At 36.4% G+C, this 15,819-nt stretch overlaps 2 protein-coding genes across 3 annotated transcripts; one reads left to right on the forward strand and one right to left on the reverse strand.

The window, feature by feature from the left end:
- Positions 1–308: 308 nt before the first annotated feature.
- On the forward strand, positions 309–2,147 carry LOC147411294 (lumazine-binding family protein). The gene is made up of 2 exons (XM_086446803.1): positions 309–1,284; positions 1,868–2,147. The coding sequence occupies exon 1, from the start codon at positions 430–432 to the stop codon at positions 1,276–1,278; it is 849 nt and encodes a 282-aa protein (XP_086302929.1). The 5' UTR covers positions 309–429; the 3' UTR covers positions 1,279–1,284; positions 1,868–2,147.
- A 3,727-nt stretch (positions 2,148–5,874) lies between these two features.
- Positions 5,875–12,527, reverse strand: LOC147411295 (putative pre-mRNA-splicing factor ATP-dependent RNA helicase DEAH5). Of its 2 annotated transcripts, XR_015179671.1 has the most exons (4): positions 9,258–12,527; positions 7,821–8,217; positions 6,254–6,608; positions 5,875–6,084 (listed from the first exon to the last, which is right to left on the reverse strand). XR_015179671.1 is itself a non-coding variant. In XM_086446966.1 (3 exons), exons 1-2 carry the CDS (start codon positions 12,407–12,409, stop codon positions 7,824–7,826), a joined length of 3,546 nt encoding a protein of 1,181 aa, XP_086303092.1. In that variant the 5' UTR covers positions 12,410–12,527; the 3' UTR covers positions 5,875–6,608; positions 7,821–7,823. The 2 variants fall into 2 exon arrangements, 1 of the variants encoding a protein (XP_086303092.1); XM_086446966.1 differs by having other exon boundaries at positions 5,875–6,608.
- Positions 12,528–15,819: the final 3,292 nt, after the last annotated feature.

Below are 15,819 nucleotides of genomic sequence, written 5' to 3' on the forward strand. Positions count from 1 at the left end.
TCTGATTTTCATAAAATCATCTTAAGTTAGTTCAATTTTGATTTAGCCCTAAATCAAATTAAATTGCATCCCAAATAATATATATATATTCTTTTGAAGTTTGAGGCACGAAGATGATTCTCATTAAGTATGTAAATGACTTTTCAAGTCATCTCGACCTCAAAATAGATTTTAGATAATGTTCACACATGAATCATGTGCTCAAGATTATGGTTTTAGAATGATTAGATCAAACACAATTGAATTGTTTTGAGTAAAAGATATTTTCGTAATTTCAGCACATGATGGGGTAAACAAAATTCAAGGGACATTTTGTGGGATTTTACTAAACTACCCTAGTTTCCACTGGTTCTAGCCATCTAGGGTTTCAGTTTCTTATGTTTCGTCAACCTTTCTGTCTGAAAAAAAACAAACATTTTTAAAGCTATAATGGCACTTTCCTGTCCTCTCTTCTCAGTTTCCCAAACCCTAAAAATCTCTTCTTCAAATAAAGTAGTCTCCAATTCCCAAGTCAATTTCTCGAAAACCCACCTTAAATTCAACTCTAATTTCAAATCCTCTTTATTCGATCTCTTCTTCAAAGCCCAAAAATCAAAATTCCCAATCCAATCTCTTCGCCACCGCTCTCATCACGAAACAATTCAATCACTCTTCACTGGAATTGTCGAAGAATTGGGCGAAATTAAACAACTGGGTTTCGCTGGTAATGGCGGATTCGAGATGAAAATCTCTGCAAAAACAGTTCTTGAAGATGTCAAGCTTGGAGACAGCATTGCCGTCAATGGGACTTGCCTCACTGTATCAGAATTCGATACAAAAGCTTCCGAATTTTCAGTCGGTCTGGCACCCGAAACCCTCCGTAAAACCTCTTTGATCGAGCTTAAACCAGGATCACTTGTAAATTTGGAGCGAGCCCTCCAACCATCGACCCGAATGGGCGGGCATTTTGTTCAAGGGCACGTCGATGGCACTGGTGAAATCGTCTCGACCGAGCCCGAAGGCGATTCGTTGTGGGTGAAGGTGAAGACATCGCCCGAATTGTTGAAGTTCATTGTGCCAAAGGGGTTTATAGCTGTAGATGGGACTAGTTTGACTGTGGTCAAGGTTTTCGATGAAGAAGTTTGCTTTAACTTCATGTTGGTTGCTTACACACAGCAGAAAGTTGTGATCCCTTTGAAGAAAGTTGGGCAAAAAGTGAATTTGGAGGTTGATATACTTGGGAAGTATGTGGAGAGACTTCTCAAAAGTGGGTTCACTAGTAACATTGCATCTTCATGATCCAAGGTATTAAATTTTACTATTTATCTTCTGTAATTTTCACTTGATTTGATCTTTAACTGTGTTTTGTTTAGTTAGTATGTGAGGGAATATGAATAAGAGTTGAGGTTTAGAGTGTTGTTTTTATTGTGGTAATGATCATGGGAAATTTATGAAGATTAATGTATCTGATTTGTCTATTAGTTTGGTTTAGTTAATTTATGATTGTTGATTCACTTTGGTCATAATCTCAGTGGCTCCATTGGCATGGGTGGTTTATTTTTTTAAATAAAAGCTTGCATTTTTTATCAGATAATTAACATTTACTGTTTGGTGGGTTAGGATTTGGGAATGAATCATGAACTCTGCCTCATTTAATTCGAAATACATATTAATTCTCTATGTGGTTGTGAATTAACTTGGTTAATCACCATTTAGTCATGGTGAACTTTAACGGATTGAATTCACGTGAACTAAAAATCAATTTCACAAGGTGGCCTATTCATTAAATTCATTCCAAGTTCGAATCAATTTGCAATGAATTGTGAATCAGTTGAGACGAATCAACTTAGAACTTTTCACTACCTCCCAGTAATGTCTTCTCTTCCAGGAAAAGATTTCTGTGGGCTATTCTTCCCTCGGCTATAGCTTGGGGGGTGTGGAACGAGAGAAATAACAGGGTGTTGAACAATAGAATGAGAAGCTCTCACGACATATTCTTGGAGATCTTGGGCTTATTATATCTTTGGGCGAAGCAGAACATCGATATCAAGGGGATCACTTTTGATGATTTCGTTTTTAGATGGAATTTTTTATGTAGTCTTTGATGCTTTGTTCTCTTTTTAGCTTTTTACTCTCTTAGAGGCTTCCTCAGCCTCTTTGTATTTATTTTTCCTTCATTTAATATATTACATTTAATATGTTACATGACTTGTTACCATCGATGACAGCCACCCAGAACATTTTTGAAATAGCTGTCCACCCTATCTTCTTCCACACAGTAACATTGGACTGGTTTTTCAGTAGGGAAGAGAACTGTCACAATGGGTACAATTATAATATGGGCAATGGGTGCAGTCTACAAGGCCTCCATAGAAAATATTGATGCTGGAGCACCCCAAAACCAACACATCAACTTGGTTAACATCAAGTTTGACTATGAGAAAATTTTAAGTTTACCTTTCCAAAAAAAAAATGTGAGTGATATTCATTTGCTAGGGCTGCTTGATCCTATCTTTCTAGATGTCACACATTGCAGCTGTAATTGTTGTTTGCACACGGTTTTCAGATATACCCTTCCCTCACTGAACCGGAACCGGACTGGACCACTATTCCTTGCCAAAGGAATGGAGTCAAGGTCTGAGCTACTCTATTAACAAAACGAGCTGTAAGCCCGTATTTGATATATCCTGAATGCGAGTTCAAAGGCCTTTTACTTGGGCTCCTACTTAAGTGAGTGTAAACTCATGATTTAACACTCTCAAACTCCCCTCTAAAGAGACCTTGCTAATAGGTAGCTACTCCCCCCCCTCAGGGTTTAGGGTGGGGGGGAAACATTCCTTCTCTTTGTAGCTAGAGTTATAAGCTCGTCTCTTGATGGTTCCGAAGGAAGTTTCAAGTGTATTGCTTTACCAGAACGACTATTCCTGACAAGGAATAGAGTAATGGTCCGACATGTAATGTTAAGTATCTATACAGCCCCCTCGTGGGCGAGGGCCATATTCCAGCTCTAGTTCACATAAAACGTATCTCATTTTCCCCCTAAAAACCTTGTCGCCACTCAGAATGACTACTGGACAAGAGATGGACCCAGCCAAAGTCTCCCGAACATGTTCGAAACAGAGGTTTTTTGGTTTTTCAGACTCGAATGAAAGGAACTACAATGTTCAATCATTATAATCATAAAAAATGGTTAATTGAATATATTTGGATGGACCAAGTAATTGTTGTTTACCATTCAAACTTAAGTTAAACAATCAAAATTTAGTTTAAGGCAAGGATTTGCAATCAACCTAACATTTGATAACTCTCCTACTCGCACCTGTCAGTATGTCTGAATATCCTGAGTTCGAAATATCCTCACTGAAGGCTTCATAGTATGAGAGATGGCTTTGTGAAAGTAATTCCCCAGAATGCTTGCAGTGAGACTGAAGGCCACTTCATTTCTGACTAATAAGAATTTCCAAGTGAGAAGGTCTGGCTTCCTCACACCGAAAAGTTGTTATGGTGAAATTACAGAAAATATCTATTTTGTGGAGATTCAGCTTTTTAATAAGGCTCGCATTGGTATTTGTTTAGATTATAAAGATCTTGAACTTGAATCAGCAAAAACCCAGCTCTTTATCCTATGCTAAGTAAAACATAAGCATGATCATGTACACACGGAAGAAATTGGCATCATTGGCAGTTGGCCCTATTACATATATCACTCCCAATTGTATTGGTAGGGGTGTCAACCAGATTAGTCTGAGTTTGGCTCCACGTATACCACAACTGACATTTAAATAAAGGTAAAATTACAACAAATATACATACATATATATATATATATATATATATATATATATATATATATATATATATATATTATATTATATATATATATATATATATATATATATATATATATGGGGGGCGTTCAATGGCCAACTTTTTGGCAAAACATTTTTCAAAACATGAGTTAGAGGTTTTGGAATGGGCTGATTTTTGGTGAGGATGATCTCTACGGTGAGGAGATCATCCTCACCAAAAATCAGCCCATTCCAAAACTTCTAACCCATGTTTACAAGTTGAAAAATCGTGGACCGTCCATTTTTTGTAAACTGTTTTTGATGGGGTTAGAAGTTTTGGAATGGGCTGATTTTTGGTGATGATGATCTCCTCACCATAGAGATCATCCTCACCAAAAATCAGCCCATTCCAAAACCTCTAACTCATGTTTTGAAAAATGTTTTGCCAAAAAGTTTGCTAAAAAGTTTGCCCTTGAACGCTACCCTATATATATATATATATATGGGTCCCGTTCAGCACCCTAAGCTTTACCACACATTTTAACAAACGTGTTTTGTCTTACATGGGTTAGAAGTTTTGGAATTGGCTGATTTTTGGTGAGGATGATCTCTATGGTGAGGAGATCATCCTCACCAAAAATCAGCTCATTCCAAAACTTCTAACCTCATCAAAAATGATTTACAAAAAATGGACGGTCCACAATTTTTCAATGTGTAAACATGGGGCTAAACATTTCAGAATGGGCTGATTTTTGGGGAGGATGATCTTCTAATCATAGAGATCATCCTCACCAAAAATCAGCCCATTCCAAAACTTCTAACCCATGTAGGACAAAAAACGTTTGTTAAAGTGTGTGGTAAAACTTAGGGTGCTGAACATTTCCCATATATATATATATATATATATGGGAAATGTTCAGCACCCTAAGTTTTACCACACACTTTAACAAACGTTTTTATATATATATATATGGGAAATGTTCAGCACCCTAAGTTTTACCACACACTTTAACAAACGTTTTTTGTCCTACATGGGTTAGAAGTTGAAGAATGAGCTGATTTTTGGTGAGGATGATCTCTATGATTAGAAGATCATCCTCCCCAAAAATCAGCCCATTCCGAAATGTTTAGCCCCATGTTTACACGTTGAAAAATCGTGGACCGTTCATTTTTTGTAAACTATTTTTGATGGGGTTAGAAGTTTTGGAATGAGCTGATTTTTGGTGAGGATGATCTCCTCACCATAGAGATCATCCTCACCAAAAATCAGCCCATTCTAAAACTTCTAACCCATGTAAGACAAAACACATTTGTTAAAGTGTGTGGTAAAGCTTAGGGTGCTGAACGGGACCCTATATATATATATGTATATGTATAATTTTTCAAAAATTACCAAAAATAATGAATTAAGTCATTGGACAGTCGGGCGTTCGGAAGGCATTTTTGGTGAAGTAATGTATTTTAATACATTAAATCACTGGACAGTTGAGCGAGTAACTAAAATGTTGGACTGTCCAATGACTTAATTCGATTTTGGTAATTTTTTAAAAAATAATTCTTTTTTTGTAAATATTAAAATATTTAACTTTCTTTTAGTAATTTTCCCTTGAATAAAATATTGGTTCCAATTCTCATCGATATTGATTTCGAGTAACAAACCTTTTGGAATCAGAGCCGTCCCTATAAATATGGTCCATCACATTCGCGATAAAATCAACAACTATTTTTTAATGGAAAAAAAAAACAGCCTGACAATATTCCTCCCTTAATAAAAGCAAAGACTTCACACCCTCTTTTAGATTCTATTTTAGCTCAACTAAGTTCACTCCTAACCAACTGTTAGGATTTTAATTAAACAACTTAATATTTTTGTAAATAAGTTACAAGTAAATAAAAAACAATTCACATATAATACTTTTATGCCAAAAAAATATATATATTTTAAAGAAAAAAAAAACACTTGCGCAATTCAGGCCGCGCAAATCTCGAAATCAAAAGTCAATAAAAACAGATCAAGTAGTGTTAAATTCTCTTCCTTGTGTCTATCTGCAGTCAATAAAGTGAATTTAGACAGCCATTGGATTTACTGAAAATAATCTGTTTCTTCTATTTTGTATGAAAAACAAAGGGAAATGCTATATTCATTAATAAAATTACCGGAAAATTACAACCTGAAATCCAAAATTCAACAACATGAAACTTTACCAGCTCCACTGTTGCTTTCAAATCCATGTAAAACAACAATAACATGAACAAAGCCTTATCCTCTGAAAGATTTGTCCTGAAAAATCTTCTGTCGTTGAAAGTGGGTTCATATCTGCATTCATGGGTTTCACCGTAAACTCAACTAAAATAGAGAACTAATTCAAGTCTACTCTGAACTAAATTTCCAACCTAATGTATATAATGGCTAAGAGGATTAAGATCACAGTGATCACACAGATGGTAATTAATTCAAGGAGGAACGCAACTGGAAGAACAATTACTTCAAATAAGTGGAGAACAGATTCTTCCTCCTCATTCTCCTGCCATGACTTGTGTAATTCAGAAAGCAACTCACTTTGAAGCAAAGGGAAAACATCTGTGCACGGAGAAGGACGAAACCAGTGATAAAGTACAAACCTTCACCCGTGGCAAAAATCAAGGTACCTGAGAAAACCAAAATCATCGGGGGGAACTTAAAGTTGATTTGATTTCAAAACCTGTAACAGCAAAATCGTCATCATCCTCATTGAATTCTTCAGGAAGCAGTGGTGCCACCAGTAGCTTCATTGGTCCCCAAGCCCGCTGTCCTAGCTTTAAGTACAAATAATTATTGGATGTTGAAAGATCCACTCTCCTCTGCAGAACCAGAACAAAGTTATAAATCTGAACCCAAAGCTACCCAATGATGACAAATTCAGGGAAAAGAACCTTGTAGGTCACTGAGACAAAACCAAATTCATTTGACAACTTCTCTGCAATGTTTTGCAGCAAATTTTGGTCGTGCAAAGCTTTGCAGGATTTCTTTGAAGGGATTTTAATGATTCGATATTTTTTCACTGGACCCACTTTGGGGAGGTGGGGAAGGGGGATAACCAAGCACTGAAAAATAGCAAACACCTCTAAATATATGTTTTCAAGGAGATTTCTTGGGTACAAGGCAGGGCCAAAATATAACTTATTCCTGTGGATAATTAAAAAAATATAGTAAATTGGAAAATAAATTGAAGGAAAAAAGATCAGGATAACAAATTGGTTTGAGAGAGAGAGTTGGCACACTAACTTTTTATTATAACACTGCAAAACCACACCAACTTTCATTTGTGTGGCAATATAAGTTCTGGGAAATAATCCATAAAGCTGATTTTTTCTTAATAGCACTTGCGACTAGCACATGCTATTCACATATGCGATTTCGCACATCACATATGCAGTGGCATATGCTATAAATTTTTTTTTTTTGACCATTGGACAGTATGCCATTGCATACTACAATATGCGATTGCAAATCATAGTATGCCATCGCACACAAAAATATGCCACCGCATATTGGCAGATAACATATTTTGGGGGTATGCGACCGCATTTGACAACAATGCTTAAAACAAGCTCTTGGGGGGGCAGGGTTCCTTGGTACTTACACGTTGTACCTTTGTACTCGAAGAATACATTGAGATTGCATGCATGCATGAACCAGCCATACTGAAAACTTAAGTCATTGAACAAATGGTACTACCTTAGAATGGTCATCTATCAGCGTTCTAAGTAACAATATGAAAAAGGAGGAAGCTAGGGTGTCAAGTAGTATATCTTGCAAGCATTCCTTTTTCTTTTTTTTTTTTGATAGGTAGTTGCAAGCATTCCTTACATCCACATTAAAGAATATCCGTTGAACATTATCAATTAATGTCCAACTAAACAATGTGGCCAAAAATGATTTTCAAACTTGGGTGTAAAACTTACAAGAAAGATTGAAAATGCCACATTAGCTTTGAAGAAGGTTTAGTAACACTCAGAAAAAAGGATAATATTTACATAATAAAAAAGATGAAATGGTTAAAATTAACACACCAATCAAGCACGACGCTTGCTCAGACGCCAAGAGTTTGGTTCGTGATATCTGTCATAAAGCGGCTCGACCCTTTCTTGACGCTTGCGCTTGCTCATTTTTGTGGGATCTGCTACCTTAAAGAACCTCGGTGCCAGTTCGACCAGCCATTTTGGGTCAATTGCGGTTACCTCACGCATGTACTCCTTTGTAGTCATTACAAGCTCATGATAGATTACCCAATCAGGTTGTCTTTGGAAGAGAGCACTGCTTGGGTGAATGTAAACAGGTTGATTTTCCACTAAAGTTCTATAACCCTCCTGTGGGTCCTTTCTGGCGGAATGAAAGAAGAATCCTGCAGCAATCGCCTTCCGGATCTTACTAAAGTTTTTCCCAGCAGATACAACATCCAATTTATACCTGAAAAGACGGCATTGATCATAAGTTTAAAAATGCCAATGTACACTCACACTAAAAAAATATAAAATAAAGAAAAGAAAAGATTATTTTAGGTTTATCTATTTGATCAGTTGAATTATGAAGACTGGACATCATCCTCTTATGAGTATCTTATTCTTATGACAACAAATTGAAAACATCTATTCATCTTAGATATTGATCTTTAACTTCAAGGGGTATAAATACCAGGTACAGATCCTGAAAACCAAATGATTTATTTCAATGAGCATTTATGGATTGGCAAATTTAAATATGGGTAAATGATAGCGTTTTTTTTATAAGTAAAATTGTATTAAATGAAAAGCCGATTGAGATGACCAACCAAATACAGGACGAAGGCCAAAATGTGCGCCAACCAAAACCCACTACTCAGAAATTTGACACCCAGTCCCATCTACCAACAAAGTCCTAAAAAAAACTCACTTGAACTCCTTGAAAATTTTACAACAGAAGGAAAAGCAACAGCAGACAATTAAATTTAGTATGATATCTTAACTCTAGTTTTCAAGGCTTAACCTACCATAACCATGCATCATCATCAAGAAACAAAAGGAAGTGAGACCTCTATCGAAAATGATTGGGGCTTTTGGCATAAGAATCGAGGCCAAGAGCTTTAACCAGAGAGGATTTGCTTTAGGAAAACTGAAACCTATAATGAAAATATATTCCTTAATTAAAAGTCAGAGATGGGGCTGGTCAGTGATTAGTGCCGCAGATCCATGTACCAGACATTATGTACATAGTCAATATTTATCACTTTTAACTATCTTTCTGGTTTCTAGGTCCATCATTCAAACCTACACCATACAAAAAAGACTTGTGGTTTTATAGAATATGGAGAGTAAAAAAAAATACATGTAAAACAAAACATTAAACTAAGATAAATTATCTGATCAAAGATCATTTTTATGATCAAATATAATTCAGGACTTCAGGTCACATAATTCGAAATCATTCTTAAGCATAATCCAGAACTAGGAGGCTATACAAGTAAATTATACCTGTCCATGATGGTAAGAAGTTGTTTCCTAACATCCTGTGCCCTCCTCAAAGACCTAGCCTGGACAAAGTTTTCAAAGCACCACGGTCCAGAAAAGTTTTTAGCTTTCCAAGCCTCATAAACAGCAAGTAAAGTCAGATGATCCCCCTCAGGCTGGAAAAACTTCGCCCTCTTCTGGTCTGCTTGGGCTTGTTTCTCCCGAGGCCTATAGAAAATGTTCCCTGTCTGAATCATTGAAATGATGGTCATAATTTCATCACTGCAACCAAGGTCAACACTAGCAAGGAGCATCTTGGATAATGGTGGATCCATCGGAAATTCGGCCATTTTTCTACCCAATTTGGTGAGGAGCCCCTCATCATCGAGTGCTCCTAGACTGTACAACTGTTCCATAGCAGAGATGAGAGCTTGGGGTGAAGGGGCATCCATAAAATCAAACGAGAGAAGGTCATTGATCCCCATAGCCTTCATGTGAAGGGTCGTCATTCCAAGGTTTATCCTTTGAATCTCGGGAATAGAGGTGGGTGACATCTCATTACGATAAGCACTCTCTGTGTAAAGCCGGTAACATTTCCCGGGTCCCGTACGACCAGCACGCCCAGCTCGTTGTTTGGCTGATGCTTGCGAAATAGGAGTAATTACCAGTGAATCCAGTCCTAGTTTAGAGTTATATACATTCTGCTTAGCAAACCCAGGGTCAATGACATAAAATATCCCATCAATAGTCAAAGAAGCCTCGGCAATATTGGTGGCCACAACTACCTTCCTCTTCCCCGGAGGAGCGGGATCAAAAATCCTTGATTGCATTTCACTTGGAAGAGCACTGTAAACAGGCAAGATTATCAACTCGGGAACATTCTTCCCTAACCCTTTCATTCTCTCATAAAGAGACTGACAAGCATGATCAATTTCCTCTTGACCAGTTAAGAACACAAGAATGTCACCTTCGGGTTCTGTCAAGTGGATTTGCATGACAGTAATCAGAGCCGCATCTAGATAATCACTTTCTGGCTGTTTCGTGTAGAGAATCTCAACAGGAAACGTTCTTCCAGGAATGGTAAAGATATTGCAGTTGAAGAAATAACCAGAAAACTTCTCTGCGTCCAACGTGGCAGACGTCACAATCAACCGAAGCTCTGGTCTCAGCTTAATGAGTTGCTTTAGTAACCCAAAAAGCACATCAGTATAGATTGTCCTCTCATGGGCTTCATCAAGCATTATGACAGAGTACTGCGAAAGGTTTTCATCAACAAGAATCTCCTTAAGAAGCATACCGTCAGTCATATACTTGATTACGGTATCAGATCCGGTGCAATCTTCAAACCGAATAGCGTACCCAACTTCCTCACCCAAACGACAACCAAACTCTTCCGCAACTCTCTTTGCCACAGACATAGCAGCCACCCTACGAGGCTGGGTACAACCAATCTTACCCCTCGTCGTGTAACCTGCTTCAGCCAGATACTGTGTCACCTGTGTTGTTTTACCAGAACCTGTCTCTCCAATAACGACTAGAACCTGGTTATCGTGCACAGCCTGAACCAACTCCTTCTTCAATTTGTAGATGGGTAGGCTCTGCCTTTGTTCTTGTATGGAGAGCTTCGATCTCTGCCCAAACGTCAAGGCTTTCCCATAAGCATCCTTCTTCCATTCGGGCATATCGTAAGCCGATAACCCCACACCTCTCAACTCCTGCGCGAGATGCCTCTCGCCTGTCTCCGGCATTGGGTCCTCCCATGGACGATTAAGATCTTTGGGGATGGAGTCCAGCATTGTTCGCTGCTGCTGCTCTCGTACCTCTCTACGCTCCTTAATGAGAGCAGATTGCAGCGCTGCTGCACGACTCAAAGACCCCTCCGGATTCTTAAAGATCTTAACCGGTGACATATCTATAGAATATCGGCTTTGCCCTTGTAAGAAGGCCGGCTCGTCCTCATTCAACTCGATCTCAAGTTCTTCCTCTGCACCTTCTTCTTGATAAAGCATCCCATCTGCATCGTCGTCATACATAGGATAATCCCGAACATCCAAAACACCCGAAGCAATCAGTTGCTTCGCTTCCCATTTCTCTGGTGAGCTCATCCGCTTCAACGGCCGTCGTGACAAATTAGTGTCATCCTCTTCAACAATCCTAATCCCCGAAAGACCAGTTCTAGTAGTCGGACCTTGGTTCGAACTCTGAGGATTCGCCCTAAAAGCATCGTCCTCTGAGCTCTTCTTCATCGGAAGAAGATCTTTACCCGTATTCTGATCCACATCTCTTATTGACAAACTCATCTTCTGACCCAATATCGAGAGAACCTTCACAAACACCTCCTGATCTCGCTTCACAACTTCCTTAGCATTTGCAACTCTCCTACTCGCCATCTGTGAGATGTGAACCAAACCTTCTTTCCCTCTAAAATCGTTCAGCTGAACGAAGCAGCCAGTATCCATCACTCTGGAAACCCTACCCGCATAAACTTTGTATATTTCTGGCTCATCAGAGTGAGCCCGATTGTTTCCCCGATTTCTTCGGTCCCTACTGTCCTCCCCTTCATACCCATCATCCCTATCATACCTATCGTCATCGATCTCATCCCTTCTACCTCTACTGTGTCGATCCCCATGTCTTCCCCTACTCCTAGAATGGCTTCTAGCATCTTCATCTCTATCCCTACGCCCGCCCCCTCTATCGTCCCTCTCCTCCTTATATCTCTCTCTATGTCGGTTTCTCGAGCCTCTTCTGCCATCTCTATCTCTATCTCTAGACTCTTCCTCTCTGCGTTGATCCTTCGCCTCTCTTTCGATTTCTCTCTCCAAATCCTTCACTCTATCCTTACTGTCTGCAATAGCAAGACCCGAAAACATCGTTTTCGAACCACTGGAGACATCGTTCTTCGTTTCATTTTCAAACTTGGATTTTGGAGCAAGAATCGCGCGGATTATCTTAAACAGGGTACGAATGAAGTAATCAGGCATCTCAGCACCATTTTCCTTCAATTTCGAATCGAAATCGTTGACACTTTCCGAATTTCGACCTAATTCAGTGATGAATTCGGCCAAAACATTATCACCAAATCCGAGATGGGATTCGAGTTCTGTGCAGACCTTCGAAACGAGGGAGAGATACTCGAGTTTCTTAAAACTCTCGTCCTCAGTTTCTGACCCCATTGATGTTGTTGTTTCAGAAAAGAAATTAGGGTTAGTGTTCTTCGTACCTGTAAAGTTGAGAGCTTGTTAGGGTTTCGCTCTGTAGAAGCACAAGTCGTTTCGTTTGATCTTCCTTCGCTTCGCTGATCAGTCACACGACGTTGGATGCTCAGCTTAAAACGTACGGCTGAGATGGAAACTATTCCTAGAACTTTTACATACGGATCACTAGGAAATTTGAAACACTTTCCTTACAATATAGTAAGATTTTGAGCCCTACTACGGGTAGTTTTTTGGTAAATGGATCCCCATCAGAAATCCATAAAAAATAACAAACTCAGATCCAATTTTTTTTTTAAATAATTTATTTTGAATTAAATCCAAGATTTTGAAAATGGGCTGTTACCGAAATTCCACATAACTCCAAAACTTAAAAATGAAATTCAATGACGAAAAATAATAATAATTTTTTTATTCGTAGAATTTTTTCCTCTACAATAATGAAGCATGGGATGATGTTTTAGGATGCATGAGCGCAAGGATCCTTGCAAATGGTGAAATTGTTACTAACTTAAATATGGCTAAGGAATTGTTCATATCTTAGACTCTCAATTGCATGTTGGACAAAGTAGGTCAAACGCTTTGAGTATATGAAAATTCCTGATTTAGATACAAAGTTGTTATTGTCACCCAATTTTCACTTATTGCAACCCAATTAAAAATAATGAAAAGAGATTTTTCCCAAAACATGTGCAACTTTTGCAAAGATTTTGACTCGGATACACTGTTCATTTTAATTCCTAAAAAATGATGAACTCATTGGTAAATTTAAATAACAAATATCCTTTTGATTTTAAAGTAATGACCTCATTGACAAAAAATGATGATCTCACTGATAAAAAAGTGATGATTTCACTCATAAATTTAAAAAGAAATATCCATTTTTTTAACTGTGAGATCATTGATAATTATCAACAAGTTTGTCACTTTTTATCAATGAGATCATCACTTTAAAATTAGAATACCCACCAGTGAATTAACCTATTTGAAAACATGTTTTGAAAATTAAAATGAACAGTGTATTAAACTCGAAATTTTGTTAGATTTAAGCAAATGAAATGGTAATCTACCTTAAGGAAACTAAACGAATGGTTAAGAATAAATACAAATTGGGGTGCCAATAAAAACTCTCATTTTTTTTTTTTAAATACTAGATTTCTACTTTTTGAATTTATGATTTCATATGAGCCTAATCATAATTGTAAACAACTAGTGGAATTGTTTGAATGAGTGTAATAATTTTGAGATCATAATATGAACCAAACCTTTGAAATGTTTGAAGAGTATGTGTTAATCTTTCATTGTGGTGTGATAAATAATTTAGTAAAAATTGGGGAGTAATAAGTAAAAGTTAAGGTGTCGATAACAATTATTTTTTATTTTAAGTGGGTATAATAAATAAAAGATGGGCTGTCAATAACAACTAAATTATTTAATATGACTAGATTTTATAAGTTATTATCATGGTTTCAAATCTTGTCCTTGAGCGGGCCATCTAGGTCTCTCCAACAATGATACAAATACACACTGTGTCTCAACATTCACATCAAGAGTAAATGTTTTTTTTTTTTTTTTTTTTTTTTTTTTTGTGGGGACAGCTAAAAGTAAAAAAAAAAAAAAAAAAAAATTGTGGAGGGCAAAGAGTGAAAAAAAAAATTGTGAGAGTGATAATGGCAGATTTGTTTTGAATGAGTTTTTTTTTTTTAATGAAATTTAGGGGTTTGTCGTGTTGGATGGCAGATATAGTCTATTACTTAATGTCTCCCCTTTTAATTTAAATATTTAAATTACCATTATTATTTTCATAAAAAAGATTATATATATGATTAATGATAAATATATATTTTTGGAATAAATTAGTTTTTCCCAAACATCTAATATTGGGAAGAAAATATTTCAAAAAAAGTGTAAATCTTAAATGGTTCATAAATACCTGTGGTTCAATCAATTTGGTGATTGAATAAGTGGCATGTAGAAATTGACAGTTCTTTCAAAGATGGTAATTGAGTTGAATGAACTTTATTGCAATATTTGATCACATCGATTGGACCATTTCTTGGATTTGGTTTAGAAAATAATGAAAATTATTATTTAATTTTTGTAGTACTAAAGAAATTATATATGTACTTGTCCTTTAAGTTGATCAAACAATTGATGAACATCACTAACTTGGTATTTAGTTTTAAAAACACATGAAATCTTATAGCTTAGTTGGTAAAGTTTTTGGGTGATGTTGTTGACATGGACTTGTATTCAATTTTCAACCAACTTAATTCTTTGTGAACTGTGAAACTTGACCATAGAGTGCCACGTGGTACAATCTCAATGACTCATTAACTCATATACCAACAAATAAAAAATTATTCTGATTGTTCTGATCATTTTAGTATTAGATGGTCCATGTCCTCCAATGAGAGGACTAAATATTCACAGATATAAAATTACTTAAAGGACTATGACAGAGGGATTTCTTTCTACTTAGTCCCTAAGTTTTAAGACTTCTCTTAATAGTTCATTTAATAAAACTTTTATTTATAATCAGTCATTGAACCCCACTCCACAAATCTCTTATAATTGAATGTCAAAACTGTATTAACCTTTTGAATTCATCATTTTCATCTTAAAAAAATATATGAATTTTTGGCTTTCTAGTTGAGTTTCAAAGACTTCATCTGATGGAAAGGATTTGAGAAGGAAGAATAATTCATTTTCAAATATTTTTTTCAAGCATTTTAAAAATGTATGTAAAAAGTTTTTCAATTTTTTTTTTTTTTGCTTCGTTTTTTGATGAAAATCAATCGAGGATGGTTCTTGTAGTATGAAATCGTTTACACAAGTTGTTATATCAAGTTTTTTGTCGATTTTCTTTGTATTTTTGTTGGAAAAACTCGAAAAATGAAAATGAGTTGATTTTACCAACATCGAGCTCACCATGTTTTATTTTTGGGTTCAATATTTTTATTGTCAAACTCAACAATGAAAACAGGTGAGCTTGACAATAAAAATATTAAAGTCGATGATAAATAAAAAATGGTGATCTCGACAATAAAAAGTGGTGAGCTTGAGATTGCATAATTTTTTTTTAATTATCTCAGCTTTGTTCTTCAATTTTTTTGTGTGTGTGTGTTAGAAATCATCAAAATAAACTTAAAAAGTGCATCTAAATGTTCACAATTAGAAATATATCATTTTCACTCATCATTCACGATAACAAATTGTTGAAAATGATTGGAATCATCATTGGAAAACCTAAGTATGTGAAAAAGATGAAAAAGTGGTAGTATGGGTCTTTCAAAAACATTATAACCTGAGATGAGGTTTAGCAACCATTAAGAAATAAAAGGTTTACTAAATGGATTACCCAGCAACCG

Source organism: Akebia trifoliata, chromosome 1 (assembly GCF_017979445.1).
Source record: "Akebia trifoliata isolate Shusen 1 chromosome 1, ASM1797944v1, whole genome shotgun sequence".
In the NCBI taxonomy this organism is placed as follows: domain Eukaryota; kingdom Viridiplantae; phylum Streptophyta; class Magnoliopsida; order Ranunculales; family Lardizabalaceae; genus Akebia; species Akebia trifoliata.

Coding starts and splice junctions, on each gene's coding strand:
- LOC147411294 (XM_086446803.1), top strand. CDS start 430: ATGGCACTTTCCTGTCCTCTCTTCTCAGTTTCCCAAACCCTAAAAATC.
- LOC147411295 (XM_086446966.1), bottom strand. CDS start 12,409: ATGGGGTCAGAAACTGAGGACGAGAGTTTTAAGAAACTCGAGTATCTC. Junction 8,218..9,257: donor CTTCTTACCATCATGGACAG/GTATAATTTACT, acceptor CCGTCTTTTCAG/GTATAAATTGGATGTTGTAT.